The sequence below is a fragment of the Mastigoproctus giganteus genome, chromosome 2, assembly GCF_048544385.1.
Source record: "Mastigoproctus giganteus isolate SK-2022 chromosome 2, ASM4854438v1, whole genome shotgun sequence".
NCBI lineage: Eukaryota > Metazoa > Arthropoda > Arachnida > Uropygi > Thelyphonidae > Mastigoproctus > Mastigoproctus giganteus.
The window spans coordinates 33,101,740-33,125,404 of record NC_143576.1 but is presented as its reverse complement, the minus strand read 5'-3'; the positions used below and the strand labels follow the sequence as shown (position 1 = coordinate 33,125,404).

The window sequence follows — 23,665 nt, the reverse complement described above, 5'->3', positions numbered from 1 at the left end:
GTGCAAGTATCCAGCTTTGGGGAAGTGCATAACTATCATGGCTCATGCGTTCCACTCGTCTCGAAATATTCGTCAACCCCGACCAGTGATCGAAATAAGAACAAATCTTTTTCACACAATATGAGAGAGAGAGAGAGAGAGAGAGAGAGAGAGAGAGAGAGAGAGAGAGAGAGAGAGCGAGAGAGAGAGAGCAGCAGCAGCACTGCTACCTTCTATTCTCCCCGTGAAGGCGTTATTATAAATAGGTCAGTACATATCCTCGTGCATTTTGCATCATTATTGGAATGACGAAGCAAATAATAAACATGTTTTAAATTAAATCACAGCATCACGGGAACAGACTACGTGTTGTCGACCAAAGTCTTCCTTAATGACATCAAACTACAAAAGATCCTAGAAAATAATCGCCAACCTTTTCTGTGTAGAGTTGCATTTTTAAAAGGAAATGTGAATATACGTGGCTACTGACCTCATTTACAAATTAAGAAACTTTAATATGAGAAATTCTGTATTACGTTTTAATGCAATGATAGAAATCAGCACTTCTCTTAGAGAAATAATTGAAATTTTGAAATATTCGTAATCAGAACCTTTCCCTTTTTTTGGTGAACCTAAAAGTAAAATGGCTTTATTTATTCATAATAACATATGACAGAAACTACTTCTTCCTTGCCAAATATATGAGGGGTGATCATTTAATTCGCGACTGGTGCAAGATTTTATGTTTACCGCGCGAACTTTCCATAACTGCCACTAGAGGCGCTCTTCATGATCGCTACTGAGCAGACTCTGTGTGCGCATGCCAGTACTTGTTGAGCTAGTGTTGCGCGAAGAGACATTTTAGCCGCGTGTCACTGACAATCGTTTTTAAGTAAGTATCATGTCGGACATACAGATTGAACAGCGATATGTGATTCGTTATTGTGTCAGACGGGGCTTAAATGCATCAAAAACTGTTAAAGAGATGAATAAAGCATATGGTAATGAGCGTCTTGGTAGGATGGCCATATTCCAGTCTGACTGAACTTTACGGTGTGACATGGTTTCTCCATCAAACCAATGCCAAGCCCCCCCCCCCCACACCTAATACTGTGCATGCAGTGATCACTGCCTTAGGTGCCAAGGTTCCACATCCACCTTATTCACCTTCACCGGATCAATCCCATGTGATTTTTCCTGTTTCCACGTTTGAAGAAAGGCAAGCGTTTCGCGTCCGACACAACGATGCTCGCAAACCCTTAACGGAAGCACTTCGCAGTCTTACGAAAAATGGGTGCAAGAAGCATTTAATGCGTGGGTACGACGGTGGCGAAAGTGCGTAAAGTTCAAGGGAGAGTATTTCGAGAAGGGAAATCCACAGATGATTCAGATGATGACAATTAAGAAAAGATCTTGCACCACTGCGAGAATTAAATGATCGTCCCTCGTGTGTATATATATATACTGCGTCTCCTATTCCCATTCACGATGGAATAGAAGATGGAGATGCTGTTGCTGGCGTAAGCGGAAGAAGGTTTCGAAGGACCCTGGCAAAAGTAATTTGCGAGGTTCTTAAAAACGTTAACTAAAAATTATATGTTTCATTCTTCCCCAAAGAAAAAGACTAAGACATAATACACTAAAGGTGTGAATGTTTCAAAATATTTATTACTGATTATTATTTTATTTATTTATTTATCAGAAAAGAACGGGCAATTTTTTTTTTTTTTTTTTTATGTATATGTAGATATATACTGTTGTGTTAGGCGAAGTGCAGAATCCTTTAAATTGCAGAACTCCGGTTTCTATCTGTGAAATCCGGCTGTGGCTGCAGATCCACTTCCAGAGAGTTCTGTTATTTACATATATATTTTTTTTATTATCCCGAGAGAAGATTTTTTTTCAAATGATTTGTGAGCGCACATAAAATTAATCTGCTAGGTTATTTAATTTATCTTAAATTTGCAATAGAAATGCGACAATTATTATTTTATTTTTTTACATATATCACATAGTCTATCCCTACACCGTATGCACTGGATATTGTTCGGTGCGTGCGTTGATTGGAGGAATGAATGGCCAATATGACAGCTGCGCAGAAACGAAGTGTTCTAGGTCTGAGCATAAAAGTCTTTTGCTCGTTTTTTTTTTTTTTTTTTAATATATAAATTATGGATTATTATTATGATTTGCTAAAGTGTCTCAAATGTAACGCACTGCGTAAATTAACTAACTCGATTTATTTATTTTAGTTACAAGTTCTCACAACTTTCGTTTTTAACATTTTCTGAAATTTTAGTTTTCTCAAAGGACTAACATATACTGCCAGACTGATTTTGAAGATACAGCGCGAATTACAATAGGCATATATTGTCAATTTAATCCTTAACGGAAGTTCATTATTCAGATAATCCACAAATACACTATAAAGTTAAATAAATGAAGTGTAATTTAAATAAGATGCCGATTCGCATTTTATGTACATTCTAATTACATTTATTAACTATTCTAAGAATAATAACAATAAACTAACATCTTTTTTACAAATTTTACCTCTTATTTTTAACACAATAAGTTTATTTTTAATAATTTTTTTTCAGATTTGTAGGAAAATAAGCCACGGATGTACATTTTGTTCAAATTAAAGTGTCGAGAGATATTGATGTTTAAAAAATAATAATAATTTGCCTTTCAAAAAATTATTAGTAATGCTTTTATCACTTTTCAAATATTAGGGAAAAAAAATTTTTGTTTTTCATGTACATAATGCAAACTCGTCAGTTTTATTTAAGCTCTTGGGCAATTCTTCAAATTTATAATCTGTTTTTTCACTCTCCAATATTACTGCTGGAAAAAAACATACATAAAATACCTTAAAGGCTGTGTTTATAGACTGGCTCGGCCACCAATTCAGAGGAGCTTACAACTAATAATTTTGAAAATTAATATACGCTTTCGTAAATCACAGAAGGTTGGTGTACACAACCAACTGGTTGAACCATACCAAATGGAGCAAGTGCGAAGTGCGCCGAAATCTCGAGGGGGCTCCAATAAAAATGTTCAGGAAAACAAACATATTTTTTGTCTTTTTTTTTTTTTTTTTTCTGTTTATGACGAGAAGTCCGGACAAAATGTGTGCCAATCCCCTGAGACTCTAAATTCAGAACTGCATGCTTTAAAAATCACGTTTTCGAAATTAATCTAATTTCCCTAGTCATAACTTGAAAAAGAATCATTTCCTTCACGGTTTATTTCCAATAAAAGATAACTGCCAATACACTGTTACACTTTGTTTATTACCTTTACTAACGACATCACGTTACAGAAATTCTACTAGTATGTACTTTCATCAAATGCACTACTTAGTCATATGCACTACTCCTGTAGGAGTAGAGCATGTGACCAAGGGACTGAGAATTTCTGGAACGTCATGCTATTAACAAAAGTAAAAATCGCAGTGTGACAGTGTACTGATTGGCAATTAACTCATTAAAAATGAATCAAATTTAAGTTGCATATTATGGCCTATCTCTTACATCTACATATACAATTTCGGTGAAGCTGAATGATAATACTAATTTTCTGCAACTGAATTCATTAATTTTATCAACTTTTCCTCTAAAAATGATTAGCGATTTTGATGGAATAATGTTACGAATAAATAGGATTTTTACTTTTAATTCTTATTCTGCGTTAATTTTCAAATAACGGAATTAAAATATCATATATTTTGTTGATATTTATGATGTAATCAATTTAGGTTTAATATCGAATTAATTCAACACACTATTAGTGATAATTAATGCTTTCAAGTGTCTGGGCAGAAAATGTTACATATTTTGGAAAAGTGTTTCTTCCAGTTTTAAAGTAATAATAAAATTAATACAAAATTTTTTAAGACTATATTTTGTAGTTTATCCGAAATCCGAATTAAAAAAAAAAAAAAAGAAAGTCTAATTTACATATACTATATTTTACACCCAGTACGTTTATAAGCATGTTCTTAAATTTTTACGATAAACGATTGTAGTCTAACATATGCGAAATCTCTGCACTGACTAGTGCAGAGATTTCGCATATGTTATGCACATTTTTTTAGAAACAAATAAAAAAAAAGAAAGAACTTTTTATTTGTTGTAATTTAAAGTATGTAATTGCATTTCAAAGTGGTGGCACACTTCTCTTTAGGGAGCCGCGTTTTTTATTGGACGTGAAGGTGCAAAACCAAGACAAATTGTGGTGAAAACAGCCTATGCTATAAAATCATCGATCATCGATGATTGTTTTGCAATATTAGATCTATCATTTTTTTGCTCTTTGCTATAAACAGCCGAGGAATTTGGAAACCCATGTACAACTTACGATTATACTGAATTTTTTTTATAGACTTTATATGGTTATATCCACGTTTTTAGTTATTGCATGTCTGAAGATTTTGCCTAAATTTACCAGGGTTGTAAAGTTATTGTCTACTCATAACAAAAGAAATTATTCTTAACGCTAAATTAACTCTCATGTTTTTTTTTTTTTTTTTTTTTTTTTTTAACCACTTTAACCTGTCTCAACTATCTCGAATGTTAATACCAAAATATAATCTGTTGTGGTACATAAAAATACACACCTTTCACGACTACTCTTCACAAAAATCGCTATTATTCAAGCAAATACAAATAAGAAATCACGTGAATATATCTCACCATGGTTTCATATTGCATATCTTATTGACTATTGTCCTATATATATATTGTATAGTTCATACTTTGCTAATTTATATTACTCTTTTGCATACTCAATTTTTACCAGAGTTCTCTTGCAAAACATTAATCACTGAGACGATGTTTTCAAAATTGTCACAGTTACATAAATAAAAATAAAAGCAAAAGCTTTCCACATTCTTCTGTTCTACAATACAAACTTAATTTTCTGAAAGGATTTATTAAGGGTGAGGATAAAACGAAAAGTACTCTTTCAGACAGTGCAACTAACAGGGCCAGCTGTCCTCTGCGCATTTACCACTACCAGAGAGATTCTTTTATCAACGAGAGAGGGAGAGAGAGGTCGGAAGTGGAAATGCATAATTTCAAAGGTCAACATATAGTAGAGAATCACCAACTATTCCCTGTACAGAGGAATAAATATAACGACGGAAAGCTAGAAAAGGAATAAACAGCGTCAATTTCTTTCTTTTTATTTATTTATTATTTTTTTATTATTAGCAACACGACTCCCCTTTCCCTCCCAGATGAAATTCGAGTTGATGTGTTTATCCAAATACCCAAGCGAAGAATGCGAGACGGGAAGTTTCCCGTGACTCCTTTGCTAAAAGACAATGAAGAAATATAACGACCTTTATGAATTCAAATTGTTAGGTAACTTAAAAAACTAGCGATCACAAATTAAAAACCTATTATATTTCTATAACTATTTCAAAGAAAAAGCCGATCTTAATCAATTCAGTTCGAATCAGTAATGTCATAATAATAACCTATACTTTTAATAAAACTTTCTTATTATAACAGATCGAAACAGACAGTTTAAAGAGCATGTAAGCTTATACGTTCTTTAAATAAAGATACATGCAATTATTCTTATAGCTTTCTCTAGACACACACGCAGACGCATACATACATTTTTTTCGTTTGAACGATAGACTTAAAATTTAATAGTAGACACTATGGGTAAATCTATTTTACAGCATGCTAAGTATCCATTGTTAACTTTCATATATGTCACGTGTTCGTAACGAACGCTCCGTCCGTTAATACAAAATCCCTCCGAGATCGGGCTGTTTCCCTCAACACTGCACATCTTACCTCTGTGGTGCCGCAGGTGGCCACAACATAGTCCGCCAGAGTACCAACTGTGATGACGATAGCTGTAAACCACACAACCAAGGAGCAGATGTAACAGTAAATGCAACATGGTAGGCACGAAACTAGACGAAGCAGGGCGTACTTTAACTTCCATAGCAGTTCCTATCATAAGGACCGGCGAGGTCCTATTCAACGAATTAGGTACGATGTTTGGTCATGTCATGTGGATCTCTTCAGTCGGCTTGGCGAGCCGGACAGCGTGACGAGACGGGTAGTTTCCCGTGGCTCCTTTACTAAGAATAAATGGGCTCGTCAGGCTGCACGAACCTCCCAGCTGTCGACCGAAGTAGTCACAAGCGTGCACGCCGCCTGTCCATTCCCTCCATTCGCGAACTCACCGAGTCCCAGGCGTCTCTACACACCCAAGAGGCAACGGACCAATGGCAGGCAGCGAGTACTGACGCCATCAATCAATGCAGAGTGCAGATCGCATTTCCTGGCCCTGCGTGGCTATTACAGAGGAAGGACAACAGCGTAGCAAAAGGGGGTTTGTAGTCTTCGTCCTACACCATCTTAAAACGTCAACATGCTTTCTTATCTGCTGTTACGATGCCAATCAGATGTGGGGGAAAAGACATTCACCCATTCCGATACTGTTCTGTACAGTGCACGGCACGTCAACATTTACGACCCGTCATCTCATTGAACACAGCTATCGATTCTGAATGTGACGTCCTGCAGAAAGCACCGTAGGGCCCGATGCGCAGAATAGTAGTGAATCTGTAATGGTAAGCACGGGCGACAATTCCCTGCCAACATCTTTGTACCTCCGACAGCAGAGATATATTCGCACCTTGATATTCTGAAGAAGCAACGTAACGTAAGATGATACAAGATACCCTTTGTACCTACGGAGGGTAACAACTCCACCTGGAGGCGAACAAATTGATAAGGGCGTCAGTTCACACGGTGAACTGGGTCATGTTTCTGTTTATATGCATTATATATTTCTCAGCTGCCAAAGGTCTAACTAGAAATGGCATACTGTTGCAGCCGTCAGTACAAGAGAATAAATTCTCATTTCACAGCTACAAGATTTACAAATTATCTAAATGCTACAACACCAAATTATACAGTGTATAAACGTGGGTTAAACACAAATCAGGATGTGCGATGTATAATGATGTGCCCTAATAGCAACAGCTTCTGTTTAAGTAACTTATCTCACAACCTTTTTGGTTTTATGATCTTAAAAAGTGCAGATGAAGGAATTTTTTTTAAATCTAAATAAAGCTAATTATAAATTTTCCATGTCACATTCGCGGCATGGAAATGTTATAGTGAATGGCAAAGTTACACAATTTTTAGAAAAGTGAGAGATTGTTGTATCAAATCGAAAAGGCAATTTCACAAGATTGACACAATTGAATAACTGACCACGAACTTTAATTTACTTAAAAAAAACAGGCACGCTTCGACTGGAATGCATTTCAGGATGAATAAAGTCTTTTTTTTTTTTTTAACTTAGTTTTAAAATTCTTTCATCTATCTTTTTACGACCATTAACCATTACGACTCTGCTATTTTTAATATTAGAGTAGTAAGACAGTAACTTAGAAGTCATTGGGATAAAATTAATGTCAGTATGCCTCTTACTAAAACAGACCATGTTATATAGCACATCCTGAGGTATAACAAAGTACAGTATATAATTATGACAAAAGGAATATATTGGATGACACTTTAGTTTCTCACACAAAGAAAAAAAATTGTCTCACATCGGAAGGAAAAAAGAGAGACAAATTTAATCTAAAAACCAAATTTCCTGATTTTAAATACTGAGGCCCTAATATCTGTAGTGGTTACTGAAACAAAGCAAGCTTCGTCCCCTAGTTGTATATGATGGGAGAAGAGAAGGAAATTTTATAAGCAAAATAGACTGCTCGACAAAATTAAGAGAACAAAATGTTTTTCATGAATATTTTATTGTGAACGGCGTCTTTTGCAACACTGTTCACACTAAAATAGGGCGCCCGTTTTAGCCTACAAACAGATTCCAGACGTTATTTCATCTGGAGACAACGAGGAATGCGGTACAGTCCCTTCAACGCCAGAGAAAGGGGCACTTACGGTGGAGGCGGTTCAGAGGTAAAGTGTGTTAGTTGTCTGACGGCACCAGGGGGATTCCCCCATCTCTGCGTTGTGTACTCTATTTGTGTGACACAGAACTCTATACAGGCCAGAGATTTAAAAAAGTGTGTGGGGAGTGGTTTGTTGTGTAGTGTTATGTTCTGTTGTTTCTCTGACCATTTAACCGTTGGGCCCCTATTGGGACCCACCGTTGCCCAGACTTTGCCACGAGGAGGTAGGTCAGGCACCCAGTACATTATTTAAATACTCTGCAGGCTCCGCAACCTAATTTCGGAGGATTTCAGTGGCTTTTTTATATATATATATATATATAAAAAAGGGGGTGGGGTGAATACTAGAATTTGGAAAGGCCGAAAGAGGTTTAGGAAAAAGCGGTTGGATTTATACGTTGATTCGTGGGGACGAGCCCCACCAGGCGAAGTAGGGGGAAGCAGGGAGGGGAGGATACAGAGACCTGTCTCACCCCCTGCCTGGGAATGGGGTTTTAAAGGGAATCAGGTTTGAGTACCCGGTTCATATCGCCAAATTGCGTGTCGGCAGCGGAGCCGCAGTATATCTCCGTCGGTGATCGTTGTCAGGTCCATGTAAGTGTCGAATCTGGTAGGAAGGTCACACAGCCCATCCTGCTCCGGGGGGGGGGGGGGGGAGATATGTTACTGGCAACAGAGAACCCACCAAGCGAAGCTGGGGAGGAAGAGACACATTTACTTCATTCATAGTCCGCATCCTCACTCTACTCGCATTCTATTTCTATACTTTTTTCTTATATTTTATAATATATATTTTTTCTGTTAGGTTATATATATATATATTTTTTTCCTTCACTCACTCATTCATCTTTTTTCTTGCATACCAGGGGAGATGCAATGGTGTGTAATGCAAGTTTAAATACTAATGCATAATAATTAAGCAAAATAAGCAAGAATATAAAAGATTAAAACTAGGGTTAGTGCAAACTTAACTTTTTAACTTTTATGGTTTGTGTTTTTTTTCTCAGACACTTACACTCCATTCATTCTTCTGGCTTTCATTTCATTTGTTCGACCCATGCTTTCTGCAATTCACTCTTTGGGTACCTCACAACTTACTATTATTCTTCAGTTGTGGTGCAGGCCTAGCAGCAAGTTTTTTTTCAGGCCAGGGGAGAATGCAGTGATAGCGTTGTTAGTAAATTTTTGTTAGTATATATAAGGTAATGTAAGTTATTATTAACATTGTATTCTTTCGACCAATTACATTTGCTCTTCCACTCATTCCCATTCATCATCTTCTCATTCATTCTGCCTTTCATTCTCATTCAAATCTCCTCATTCATTCTGTCTTTCATTCCCATTCTGTCTTTCATTCATTCATTCATTCTCCTCTTTCATTCCCATTCATTCATTCATTCTCCTCTTCCATTCCCATTTATTCATTCATTCTCCTCTTTCATTCCCATTCATTCATTCATTCATTCATTCATTCTCCTCTTTCATTCATTCATTCATTCTCCTCTTTCATTCATTCATTCTTGCTACTAGCTTACTGATATTTTTTCAGCTAATCTGCTTCACTGGCTACCTGTACATCTCTCTCCCCTACATGGTTGCTTATTTGATGTGGGACCCCAAGTTACTACACACAGCAGGGTATTCCTCGGGGTACCCACGTCAATGCGGTTTTGCCATGTCAGGTTTCTGTCAGGGCGCAGAATATTGCTATCCTGACAGTTTTTAAGTCATCGTCTGGGCGTGGTGGGAGACGTGGGCAATTTTAACTAGTGATTATTGTTTAATTGCTGGGGGGCTGAATTGCCATTCATCGGATAGTTCTGTGCATTTCGAATACTTTCTGTGTGAAGGATGTAAAGGCTTTATAATTTTCCTCTTCTATGATGAACAGATGTTCTTCTCCCCTGAGAAGGGGTGCAATCTGTGCTATTAGCTATGTTCTGAGGATGTCATAAATTATACATTCACATAGAACGTGTGCCCAGTCTTCACTCTCGCCACAGGTGCAGTTTGGGTCATCAGTCAGCCCTAAGGAAGTTAGTTTCGCCTTTGGAGAGCCTTGACCTGTCAATATAAATGTTGTAAAAAGTCCAGAAGCATACCACTTAGATGGCTTTGGGCTAACCATTGCCACCCGTGGCAGAAACCTTTTGGTATCCTGCTCCCACTTTGTCTGCCATAGCTCATGGAGCTTTGTGGCTATCCCCAAAAATTCTGCGGGTATTTTTGGGGATAGCACTCCGGCCAGCAACTGTAGCTCAGGTGTGCTTACTGTGCGACATGTTCTGGTAATAGTGAGAAGTATTGTCCTTTATATCGATTCTAATTTATTCATATTTCTTACTATGGCCGAGCGGGTGAACCACGCACCGTCCCCATAGGTGATAACAGGTAGGAACAATGATTGCCAGAGTCTTTCTTTTGCCAGGGTATATGATTAAATACGATTGCCAGGGTCTTTCTTTTGAGTCTCCCGTCTGCTCGACTGATCCTGAAAATCATACCTGCATAATTTCTCCCTTTCTTCGCCAAGTAGGTCAAATGGGGTAAAAAGTTAATTTTGAATCAAAGACCACTCCAAGATATTTTAGTTCTGTTACCATTTTTTATAGTTGTTGTGTTAATTTGATTTGAGGATAATTTGATCTTATGTCCAAATTGCCTTTTAGAAGTATTTGTTCGGGTTTTTTCTAGCGATATTTTAAGCATGTGCATTTCTTTTGTTTTTTTCAGGCGATGTTTTGAGCATGTGCAGTGTATGAACATAAGGCATAATTTCACTTTTTTTTTTTTTTTTATCATGGAAACAAACTAATGTAAATTATATTAGCAGATGAAGTTGAAATGGAACATTATAAGCAACCATTCTAAAAGAAAATGCCCTGTATTTATATATTTCATATTATTTATTACGAATATTTTTTTGATTCATTTGCATATGCATAAAGCCTCTGTTGTCTTCACCATATTCTGTCCGCACCTAATGTAACTCAATGTAAAGGAATTTTCATGAGAATTTATATTTGGGTCTTAGAAAGATTTGTCTAGCATCCCGAATTTCATTAAAATCAGACTAAAATATTTAGGCAATTTATTAAACAAGAATATACGGTAATATTCTTGTTTATACACAAGTACAACTGGAGATCAGAAGAGTGAATAAATTTATTTTTATTTTGATAAAAATATGTTATTATATTCTCTATCTAGATCGTGGATATAGCTTACCTTAATTTTTCAGCACTCACCTCTGAGGAGGTGAATGCTGAAAAATTAAGCTAAGCTATATCCACGATCTAGTTATTACATCACAGCACATAAGGACTCCTTAAAATATCATCGGCATATTCTCTATCATAATAAAAAGTTATAGCATTCGCTTAAAATTTCGAAGATTTATGACCTTATATGATAGCAAAGATTGTTTGTCGAAACTTACCTCTTGTTTTGTTTTATATGTTAACAAATTGCTTGATTTTATGCAATACCTGGGAATGTTTTGAGATCAATTCCGAGTCCACATCCCTCCGGAGCATCCCCCACAAAAATAGTATTAGTTTCAGATGTTAGAACATTATTCGATAAGGAAAAAAGTAGAATCCAGGAAAAATTTCGCCAGATGGCCCAAACTAAACTCCACCTCATGGTTACCCATCACGAGCATCATGCGGTGACGTTTTGATAAATGCTACTTGGGTACAGCATAAAAGTAAGTTTTTACCCCCCTTGGGGGATGTTATTTGATAATTGAACGTGCCTGAACTGCAACGCAAAGGTACATTACCTAACTTGTTCTATTATTTTTTCCTGGTCATGGAATATGTGTTTATGTGATCATGTAAGGCGATCTCTGGAGAACACAGATCACCTTACATGATCACATAAACATTTCAGTCAGCCATCTTGAAACAGTTGGTTTCGAGACCAAAATTCGCAGCACAGTAAAGTGTGTGTAGGGGGAGATACTATAGTATACCGATGGGATATGTTTTTATTTCGCTTCATCACTGAATCTTTCGAACTAAAAGAGTTTTACTCACAAGGGAAGTTTGTTATCACCACGAACTGATTTTGATGGGGGGAGGAACATTCGGTGCCTTTCCTGACTTCAACTGCTCTGTGGCAATTGCTTCTAGCTAGCAAATATTCACATGCGCCGCTAGTGGAATTTGTAAATCGGTGGAAGATGTTTCTTGTGTCGATTCAAACTAGCCACCATCATAAGAAGATTATTTTATTTTACAAAATATCTATACAATTACAGTTGATGGGGGGGGGATGAAGCATTAAACACATTAAATAAATTATTACGACAATTTATCAAATAAGAAGTATAAATTTCTTACTGGTGGTGAGAAATTCATTAACTAATTGATAAAATTAGTTAAAACTAATTGATTATTAACTAACTGATAAAAATAATAATAAGAGAGTTTCTCAAGGCGTACCACAAGCTACCCATGCTGCACAACTAGTTTTATATATATTTATAATTGATATATTTCAGTTGGTGAACAACACTTTTATTAAGATATATGCAATGATATTATTTTTTACTCAACAGAAAAATAGGTATGCCGCAAGAGTTGCAAATATATAAGTAGACCAAATAGATTTGATATCAGTTCAGGGGTAGGGCCCGTGAAAATTATGTTTTGCTAAATGTAGGCTAATACTTATAAAAGTAAGCTAATATTTATAAAACCCCCACACTAGTTTATTCACTTTATTCCACATAAACATGACTGCTTACATTTAAGTATTTTTGATTCATGCAATTGTGAGAATACAGAGCTGACTTAAAATGATGGCAAATTTTGATCTAATCTTACAATAAGATTAGATTTTTCACTGATATAGGGAAAACAGATTTCCTATTCGATAAAGTAAATTATATTTTATTCATATTTTTTCTTACATCAAAAATAAAGTTAATTTAACAACTACAGTTATGTTAAAATTTTTTGTAGTGGATTCATTACTTAATTAAGATGTTAATATTTGGCTTAAAGTTAATAAAATTGAACTTGACTCTACAAATAAGCTAGTGATTAGAATGCTGGTATTAGGGAAAGAATGTTGGGAGAATAAGAATAAGAATGTTCATGTTATTAAAATATAAAATACTTGTACCAAATAAAAATGAAATTATAGTTGTTTACAAACCTTTTCAGGAATGTTAAAGTTTTAATTAATAATGTGAAATCTATTAACTATAATTTAAGACATCCAAGGAGCTAGGCATTACATCATTTAGTGTCATTACACATATACGGAAAGGACAGAAGTCCACAATATTGTCAATACTGGCAAAGGTTGATTTTTAATTAGAAATACTTACTCTTATTCTCAAGTTAAATTTTACTATAAGATATATTCTGTTTAATGAACTTAAATATTAATTCCATTTTGTTTTCAATTTTAATCTATTTTATTTATGGAACAATAATTTTTATGACTATCCACTACCCCCTGCTCCGAATTTGACTACATTCAAATTCGTCTCCGAATTTGAATGTAGCTGTTGTTATTTGGTTTTTTTTTTTTTAGGAGCATTAGCAACTAAGGCTATATTGCTCCGGGGATATGCGGTGGTCATTCGCTGACCTTTCCGCACCCTCCGTATTTGGTGGTCACGGGCTCGAACCCCGGTCTAATCAAGAAGTATGTGCTAAGCACTGCTGCTCCTGCCCACCTGGCTACGGAGGTGCCTTGAATGTAGCTTATTTGATATTTGTTTAACATAATCCAATTGCTAACTGATGAGGATTTGCTAATCATTAACACATTTAAATGTTATAAATTTCATATGACATAAAATGAAGTACTGTATTATTATTATTATTTCTCCCTAACTGGGGGGTTCCACCTCGTGACGGGTATTACTACCAAGTACACAGGGTGATTGTTGTTATATCTGGTGTTACTGTTGGTCGAGGAACTCTCTGACTATCCTACAGGTGTTCAGGATTGCGACTTTCTGGAGTTCCTTGTAAGTGTTCTCTGGGAGACCTATTGCTGCTAGGCTGTTATGTAGAGTCTTTGGTACCATACCGGTAGTTGACACGATGATCGGGATGGTCGATACTTCTTGCATATGCCACATCTCCTTGATCTCATGTCTCAGGTTCGTGTACTTCCTAATTTTTTCCTCATGGGTTTTCTGGACATTGCTAGTGTTGGGCACCGCTATGTCAATCAGATAGGTAGCCTTTTCCATCTTGTCCACAAGGGTTATGTCCGGTCTGTTGTGCGGGATGGTCTTATCCGTTATTATGGCGCGGTCCCCGTACAGCTTGTGGGTTCGGGTCTCTAGTACTGCCTGGGGTTCGTACTTCTAGTATGGTAAACTTTCTTTGGTCAGCTGGCATTTCCTCGCTAGCTTCTGATGTATTATCCTGGCTACCTGGTCGTGTCTACGAGTGTACTCAGTCTGGGTGATCACCTTGCACCCCGCGGTGATCTGTTGGATCGTTTCTGAGGCCAGGTGGCATTATTATTATTTCTCCCTGCTAGGGAGTTTCCACACCGTGACGACTACTGGTACCAAGTGCACATCAGTTATGTCTGGTGCACCAAGTATTATGTCTGGCTGTTATTATCTTTCTATACATTAAAATAATTTTCTTCCTAATGATATATATTCAGCCAATGGGAGAAGAGGGATGCAGGTTACGTGGTAAATGTAACAAATACTAAAATACGTAACAGAAGCTTGTTTTACTGTGGTAAAACAAGCTTCTGTTTAAGCGTGGCATGCTAGTTCTAGCGTCGTGCACGCGCTTTGTTTATCAAGCATGACCATGCGGTACTATACTTTATTTCCATAGGTAAGGTATTTATGTATTCATAGCTGAGGAACAGACACACAGTGTTCAAAGCTGCTGTAAGTATTGTATTTTATTTTATCAAAAGAGGCGAGCGCAGCGAGCAGGGGGAAAGCCCCCTAGTTATTATTATTATTATTTTTATTATTTGTAGTCAGATACATGGGAGGGGAGAGAAGAGCAGACTCACAAATTCAAGGAATCTAGTGGTACATGAAAACATTTGCTAGCCCAAAGCAAAGTTAGGGCAAAAAGAAGTCGCTAAAAGTTTTTTCATTCAAATTGGTTCCGTGCGATGACAAGCTGTTGAGTTGTTCTAAAATACAAACTGGCTTGGTCACTGTCAAACGAAGAAAAGATAGGCTTACAGAAATTAAATCACGCAATAACCTAACAGAAAATAGAAATGTAATTATACTTACATAAGCATACTTTTTAAGATGTACAGTATTGATAATAATTTACAATTGCAAATTCGTAATGTGTAATGTGCCTGACGCCCACGGTAAACAAATTTACATGCAGAAATCTACACCCCCACTCCCGACCAGCTAACTTGATGCCAGAGTGGAAAAAAAGCATTCACAGCAGAGTTCTGTGGTTAGTAACGTAATCGAGTCTCACTTTTTACCGTAGCGGCGCACGCACAACAAGTAGCAGAATATTATCGATTCGGAAAGCACCGTTAACATGTGCAGCTAGTGATAGTCATAATCAAAAATTCATAATCAATTCTTTAAATAGAAAATAATTCGATTATAGTCATATCATTCGAATGATATATATTTTTTTTATTATAGAAAATCATTCGATTATAGAAAATAATTCGAATGATATCATTCGAATTATATCATTTAATTACTGAAATCTCTCGATTACTAACCATTCAATTATGCCCATCACTATTACATTTATTGTGTTTAGACGGTGCAGCCAATCATCTTTTGCATCCCCTAAATTCCTTAGGCTAGCTAAATTCCTCACTGCCGGACTAGACTCGCCGGACTTATCTACAGCTCGACTTATTCAGCTAAACCTAATAAGTCTATATCCCTCTTGGAGGATCTAGACTAACTAGTCTAGGTCTTCCAAGAGATAAAACTATCCAGGAAGATGACACTCGAAACGCGATTTCGAATATGCTTAAGTCAATTCCCGACTTTAAGCACATTCGATACAATAAAAATACAGACTTCGGCAACGTAAACCAGACTGTGCAACTAGCTGACAGAAATAGTCTATACGAAACGCACTTTACAAATATAATACCACTCAATTTATTAACATGATTAATAACCAATTAGATAAATTTTTATCACTTATTACAAATTCATTCGCAGAATATTACAAAACTTTATACTCGCACTCACTGAATAACCTACCACTTGTAGTTCTACTTGATAAATGAAGTAACCACTTTCCTTTTTAAAACCATCTTCGCTTGCGGTACAGATGCAATTACTCTGATATTCTGGGGGAAAATTGCATATCCACTCTTATCACTCAATTATTACTTATATTTAATAAATCCTTTCAATAAGCCAAGTACCAATGCAATTTAAAAATGCTTTCATCTCACCAATTCATAAAAAAAAAAAAAAAAAAAAAAACCATTAAAATTGACATCTCGACTTCAGGCCAATAACACAATTAAATTGTATTTCTAAACGTTTTGACAGTCATTCAGAGAAAATTATTTCAATATATAAATTTCAAGTTGGCTTCTGACTGGCATGGTTTCACCCTGTAGGGTCGATGGGACCGGAAGTGTCACTTTTCTCACTAAATGACGATTAGCCCGCCAGAGATTCAACAGTCGAAGTAAGTGGTCCTTTACTTAATTTTATTCAGAAGACTGGTTCTAGGACATTTGATTCTCTAGACCACTTCTTGAGGTCCAAACTTCAGTATTACGGTATTACTGATCCCCTAACTTGACTGCTTTTTTTAATTACTAAAATTTAAGTACTTAACAGAAGGAAAATATAGATAAAGTAACAAAGGCACCTACACAAAACCCTTCATTGCTCAAATTGAAGTTCCCAAAGGAGTCTTCTTTAGGGCCTCTTCTGTTCAATATTTACGTTAACGACATTACAAACATCAGCCCCCCTGGCGTGATGACAGCATTTATGCAGATGACATTAAGATTTACGCTTCTGGTCTGAACCTAGCAACATGTAATTCTTTCACTTCATCATATCATGGACGACTCAGAAAAAAATTAAAAGTTAAACTTGCAGAAGTGTCAAAACCTCTGCTGATCCCAAAAAAAAATTAATTGATAAAAATTATATATTAACTACGTTCTAAACCAAACTCAATGAATTAGAGTTTTTCATAAATTAGACCTCGAAGCCACTTTTTCTTACACCTATTCTTTTCATACGCACATTCATAATACAACCCTTCATACTTTAAAAAGCCTAGCATACAGAAAGCTAGGCTTCATAAACAGACTGGCTTCTTCAGTTTCTAACGCTACCTTAACTAATACGCTTTTCATATATGTAAGACTCTACAATGGAATTCGCTTCTCCTGTCGGATAATCAATTCGCAAAGCCTCACAGGAAAATCAGAAAAAAAAATTCAAACTAGAATTCTTAAATACATGTTACGTCAGGATAAAATGTATATTTATAACAAAAAGCATTATAACAAAAAGACATCACATCCTTACTTCATAAATGTCATCTAAAACCATTAAAACTACGAAGAAAACAGCAGGGAGGATTAAATTTTATACATAAAATCATAATGATAAATGCCTCAATGATTCCTTATTAACACAAATCCAGAACAAGATCCCATCTTCTGTTACCTATTCTCTTTCATTATTTAAGACAAAAGTCAGAACAGAAAAAGGAAGACAATCCTCCATCACTTACTGATTACATTTGATTAATCATTATTGAAGCTGCTTTTGACAGCTTAGACATCACATCCCTTCTTAAGGAATGAAAGTGTGTCCACTCACAGTGAAGAAGTCTCACTATGCCCGAAAGATCATTCCAGGAGTCCCACAAGGTGGAATCCTTTCTGGCCTCCTATTCTCAGCCATACTTATCCCTTTTATGTGTCCCCGTGACGATGCTTTAATTATGCTGATGATATAAAGTTGCTTACTTTAATCCCACCCTCAGCAAATCCAATGGCAATAGATTCTTCAATCACTGAGAACTTGACCACACTTTCAATTTACTTGCAGAGTCGGGTTAAATCTTAACCCTTCTATATCAAGCAATAATGATTTATTCACTCAAACAGCGACCAACAGTGATTCAATCATCAGTTTGTGGCACTCTTATCCCAGTTGTTACCAGCCACAAGAACCTCTGCGTCTATTTTGATGCGAAGATGAGATTTGATGCTCACAGAATACCTCCGTAAGCGATTTATCAGGCGATTGGAGAGCGAAACAACATTTATTCCATATCAGCGCTGTTGCAACCATTACCAGATATCTACAAACCACAGTTTATCCGGTTATTTTATATACTGCTGAAATCTGGGCATCTGCTTTGCCCTCACTTCAGAAACCGGTGCTCAGATGTGAATACTTGACCCGGAAATGGGCCAATAATAAACACTGCCGACTTCCTCAATTGAGAACCACTAAATGTACCAAGGCTCCCGAAGTTAATTGCCATCATACGTTTAATGACTACTGTAAAAATGTCCATAGGAGGGACAAATGCCTCGAACATCTGGGATTTGTCAGTGGCACAATCCTTGAGGTCTAACCCTACAATAATCATGAAACACAAACGTCTGAAACTTTGTGATCGTTTCTTACCAAGGCACTTTCAAAAATACAAACACTCCCGCATCTTGGAATTAAACTACACAGGATGGCTGTAGATAAGAAATACCATCGCATTCTCCTAGAGTGGATCACCTCAGTTCATCTGGAATAACTCTTTCCTAATCTTGTAGTTGAAACTGTGCCAGATTACCAAATGACGAAATCCACTGTGATTTTGAGCTTCAACAAAAACTTTTCTCATCTGTTGTTTATTAGATCAAACTCCTTGGTTTGATTTTGATTCACCCTTCCTGCCATTGTTTTCAGTTGTAATGTGCGACAATGTTCATATTTGTTCTCTTTATATTTTCCTATTTATTTTATATGCAGTTTCATATTGTGTAACTAATAATTTATAATGTAACTTTTACCTTTTTCACAATTTTATTTAATCACATTTATCATTTTCTACCTAAAATGTAAAACTCCTGGCCATGTCACCGTGATGACTATTATTGTTTCTAGTACTGTGTGCCGTATGTCGTACTTGGCAGCAATAAAGATAATTTATTTACTACAACTTAGCTCCTTTTACTGATATTTCACACTTCTTAGCGCAACTTAAGAATCTACAATTAATTTACTAATCATAATAACCTTCCTCATATGGTAACACTGATACAGACAGCTACTTGACTTTTCTCACCTCCTTGTTTCTCCTACTTTTTTATTCTTCTTGTCTTACCAATATTTACCCCACCCTTATTGTTTTGTTTCTCTTTTCACTTAGATTAAAATTTTATGAAAAGAGTTTTAAGTCGTCAGGATGTTACATTCGTGATTCCCTACTGCCCAGATAATAATATTTCTCGTAATTATATTTATTATTTTTAACATTATCACACATTTTTATTAATTTTCTTAAAGCTTTAGTACATATATATATTTTTATTATTATTATGTGTATGCAGCCCAGCCAAACTAAGGCAACTCCGCATGTAACTGTAAAAATATCGATAACGGGCAGTGTAGTGGGGTTTAAGTTGTGTGACTGCCTACTTGGCCCAAATGGCTGCAAGAACTGTAACTATTTGGTTATCATCTCTGACACGAGGAGCCGGACTAGGGTCCACTATCTGAAAATCACCTCGGCTGTTTACTACTGATCTTACCATCCCCTGTTTGCCTGTTCTGCCTTGTCTTGCCCGAGAGGAAGAAGTAAATTATTAAAATCAATGCATTCCAATTTATATATAATAGAAACAAAAATTAATCAAGTGAATCATTAAAAATCAAAAATTTCCTAACAGTAATAATAACACTAGTTTACAAATTTAAGTTTGTTCACTGGGGTTTGAATTTCAATAGGCCCTACTGCCGAAATATGTTGCAGTGATTTCAAATATGACTTAATTTTTTTTCTATCACATCCAGATACATCACAATTTAAGAAATAAAAAAGTATTGATTTTTACGAAAGTATACAACTTTATTGTATTTAGTAATGACAAATTGATAGGATTACATTTTCATATATCAAAAAATACGTAAATACGAACAAGTATTAATCAAAATTCTGAAACTTTCATTAATCAGACATTAGTCTCTTTGTTTGAAAAGAACGTTTAATCGTTTTTCTTTTATGTGCAGTGCCAGGTTTCTCTCTTTTTAAACACCAGCAGTAGTCGGCCATCATCCCCTTGTTCTTCGCTCATCTGTGCAAGATTTTCGGGGGAAAAAATCAAGATGGCATGCAAAAAGTGAATTTTGATGCTCATATTGCAACCTAAATTGCGAAGCTTTTCAAGCATATTTTGAACAATTTTTTCATAATCCCATGATTTATGATTTCCTAGAAAGTTTTCCATTACACTTTTAAAAGCAACCCAGGCTTCCCTTTCAACGTCAATCACAGTAGTTTCAAACTGACCGTCTAAAATCAATTTTCTAATTTGGGGACCAATGAAGATATCCTCCTTTTAAGTTTTGCGTCAGATAAACCGGGAAATTTACTGCAAAGGTACTTAAAGCAGTTGCCATCCTTATTCAATGCTTTAACAAATTGTTCATTATGCCTAACTTGATATGCAGTGGTAAAAGTATTTTATCTGGCCTCACCAAACTTTCGTGCACAATATTTTTTGACCCCGGTGTAAGATTGTACCTCCGAAGCCATTGCTTCTTTGTCCAATGCAACGCTTTAGCTCTGCTATCCCATTCACAAATAAAGCATGGCATTTTAGTGTATCCACCCTGTTGCCCCAACAACATACATAACACTTTTAAGTCTCCACATAGTTGCTATTCGTGAGCTTGATATTTAATTTTCTCCAGAAGCAACTTTAGATTGTCATAAGTTTCTTTTAAGTAGACTGAATGAGCAACTGGCACAGATGTGTACTTATCTCCATTATACAAGAGAACACCTTTAGAAGAGTCTATAAATAGTCTCCATTCACTAGGAACATATGATGGAGCTCCTAAGGCACTTATTAAACCAGCAATATCACTGCAATACACGAGAGGACCTTCTTGTGAAAAATACTGTATAAACTCCCTTTTACGATTTCTGTACCAGGAAAATGATGTACCTGGAGCAAGTAAGTTCTTCGCTTGAAGTCTGGATCCCAGAATTTCAGCAGCATACTTTGGAAGACCTAAGACCCATACTAAATCGTTCAGTTCGACTTGCGTGAATTGCTGTGGCGTTAAAATATTTTCTAGTTGATAACATTCCTCTTCACTAACCTCTTTAGCTTATGCTTCGGTGGAAGAAGATGTGGACTCCAAAGTTTCTGGTGAAGGTTTTACAGGCAGATCAGGTCCATGCGGAACCGGTCTTATGGCTGACGGTAGATCTGGATATTTGATATCCTTTTTATTTTTTTGAATTGTAACCTTTAACGTCACATACACAAAAGTAACCCAGCAAGTAATTCGGCATGGCTTACTGGCTCGCGCCGCACCATAGGAATAGCAAATGGCAAGCGCACCTTTTTTCCTTGACTCCATTTTCTAAGATGTTCGACACAAGTATGGCATACTTTATGCGGTGCCCACGATTTATCCTGATCGCCTATTTTATGTAAAAGTATGCATAATACGATTTTTTTTTACAAAATCGGTAATATTTCGCCTCTGCTTTACAGGAACAAAACAACCAAATATGTAACAAAATATGTAGGGACTGTTTATACACTTTCTGGTTGCCATACTAAAAGAAAACTTACACACAATGAGAGCTCACGACGGTTTTTACAGGAGTACTACTTTGACCGCATAAGGGATGTGCCACTTAGTTCTGTGGTTGAGTGGACTGTACAAACAAGTGAGTGCATGCTGAGACAAGTTTAACCCGTAATTACACGCAGGAGTCTCCCAGACTCCACTCGGAAAATAAAATTCTGGGAATCACAGATGGGCCGGAAGAGCGGGGTGGGGGCCGTCTACCTTCCTGGATCAAGGTCAGCTACCTTGCAGTGTGTGTAGTTACGGGTTAAACATGCACAATCTGTTGTACTGTATTTGAGGCAAATATTTGATACTGATTACGAATATAGGGATATAAAACTTGTAAACCATTGCAGAAACTATAGTTATGTACACATTTGCGTATAATACTTAGGTAATATTTTGTTAACGAATTGTGAAAAATCTTCAACGGACTTCGGTTTAGTAATCAGTAAACATGTATAAATAACTGCCACATACTTTTACTCAAACCTCAGATACACTGTAAACCAGTGTAATAATAATAATGAGCATAAAGAGGAATGGCGACCCAACAGCAAGCGTGCCGCGTGCGGTACACACATAGGAAAATATAAAAACAAGCGATCGCTATACAGAAAACTCTGTAAACTTTTCATAAAGTAAACTTCGGCACATCCGGATTTCTTTAAAATCTAGCATATTTTAAACATAAAATAAAATAAAATAAAAACATCGTTTTGCATTACGGATATGCCGGATTTTTCTTTATGGAAAGTTTACAGAGTTTTTTGTATGGTGATTTAAAAGAATAATAGAAAAGCAATCCGGCACTCCTAAGATCGTTTTGTCTGTATGGATCCATGCAGAAGAGGGCAACACTTCTCTCTTTTAGTGATTATTAAGCTTCGTAACTTAGCCCGAACTGTTCTTACAAATTACAGCGATTGTGTAAGCCAATGACCAGTCTGACGTCACAGAACAGCTTAAAGTGAAAAGGGACAGAAAATTCTGTCTCTTGTCAATTTTTGAAATGAATTTAATGAAAATTCATGATTCATTAAATATATGGACAATCTCTTTCATAAGCAGAGATTTATTGGAACATACCGGCAATACAGTAAATTCCAAACAACCAAGGTTTTGTACAACCATTTAGCTTCCCTAAGCCCGGGAAAATTTTAAAACTCTTAACCCCACAAGGCTGTCGATTCTTAAGAGTTTACTGAAGTTTATATCATACAAAAAAAAAAAAAAAAAAAAAGTTTTTTTAAGACAAATTTGCATTAAGGTGTATCCGTGACATCTGGCGGTGGAAATCGTAACTATAATTACATGTAGAATACATTTCAAGTTCTGTTTACCTTTATTAGACACGTTCTCATACATAACCATAAACTTAAAATTAGAAGATACACTTCAATTATTGTTACTTTTTATAGGCACGTTTGCATATATATCGATACAATTAAAATATAGAAATCCGGCAATTATTATTTCTGTTTTTCATAGATATTACATAAGCTATCTATATACGGTATATTGTAGCTATAGCACTGGTTATGATATACACTGAGTGATCACTGAATTATGACCACCTACTAGGTCCTTCTTTTGCCCTCAGTACAGCAGCTATCCGACGCGGCCTTGATTCATCAAGATGTCTGAAGCGTTCTGGAGGTATGGCCAACCAAGCAGTGTGTAATGCGGTCAGCAATGCAGGTATGGAGGTGACTGGTTATCCAGACTCCTGATATGCTTCTCCACAGTGTCCCACAAGTGCTCTATGGGATTGATATCGGAAGAAGTTCGGAGGCCAATCGATATGCTGGAAGTCAGAACTGTGTTCCTCAAGCCATTCCTGCACAACAAGTGTCCGATGGCTCGGGGCATTGTCATCTTGGAAAACACCATCGCCATTCAGGAAAAAGTGTAGCATAGCGGGGTGT

General features: G+C 36.2%; 1 protein-coding gene across 10 annotated transcripts in view; it reads right to left on the bottom strand.

The window, feature by feature from the left end:
- LOC150089257 (semaphorin-2A-like) overlaps window positions 1-23,665 on the bottom strand; it is a 1,190,084-nt gene that overhangs the window by 567,766 nt on the left and 598,653 nt on the right. Inside the window, exon 1 of one of the 10 annotated variants that reach the window (XM_090388601.1) lies at window positions 5,793-6,122. The exons of the other annotated variants lie outside the window; for them this stretch is intronic. Coding sequence (XP_090244727.1) covers window positions 5,793-5,961 — 169 coding nt within the window. The 5' untranslated portion in view covers window positions 5,962-6,122. Of the gene's footprint in view, window positions 1-5,792; window positions 6,123-23,665 lie in introns of those variants that run through there. 10 annotated transcript variants of the gene reach the window in all.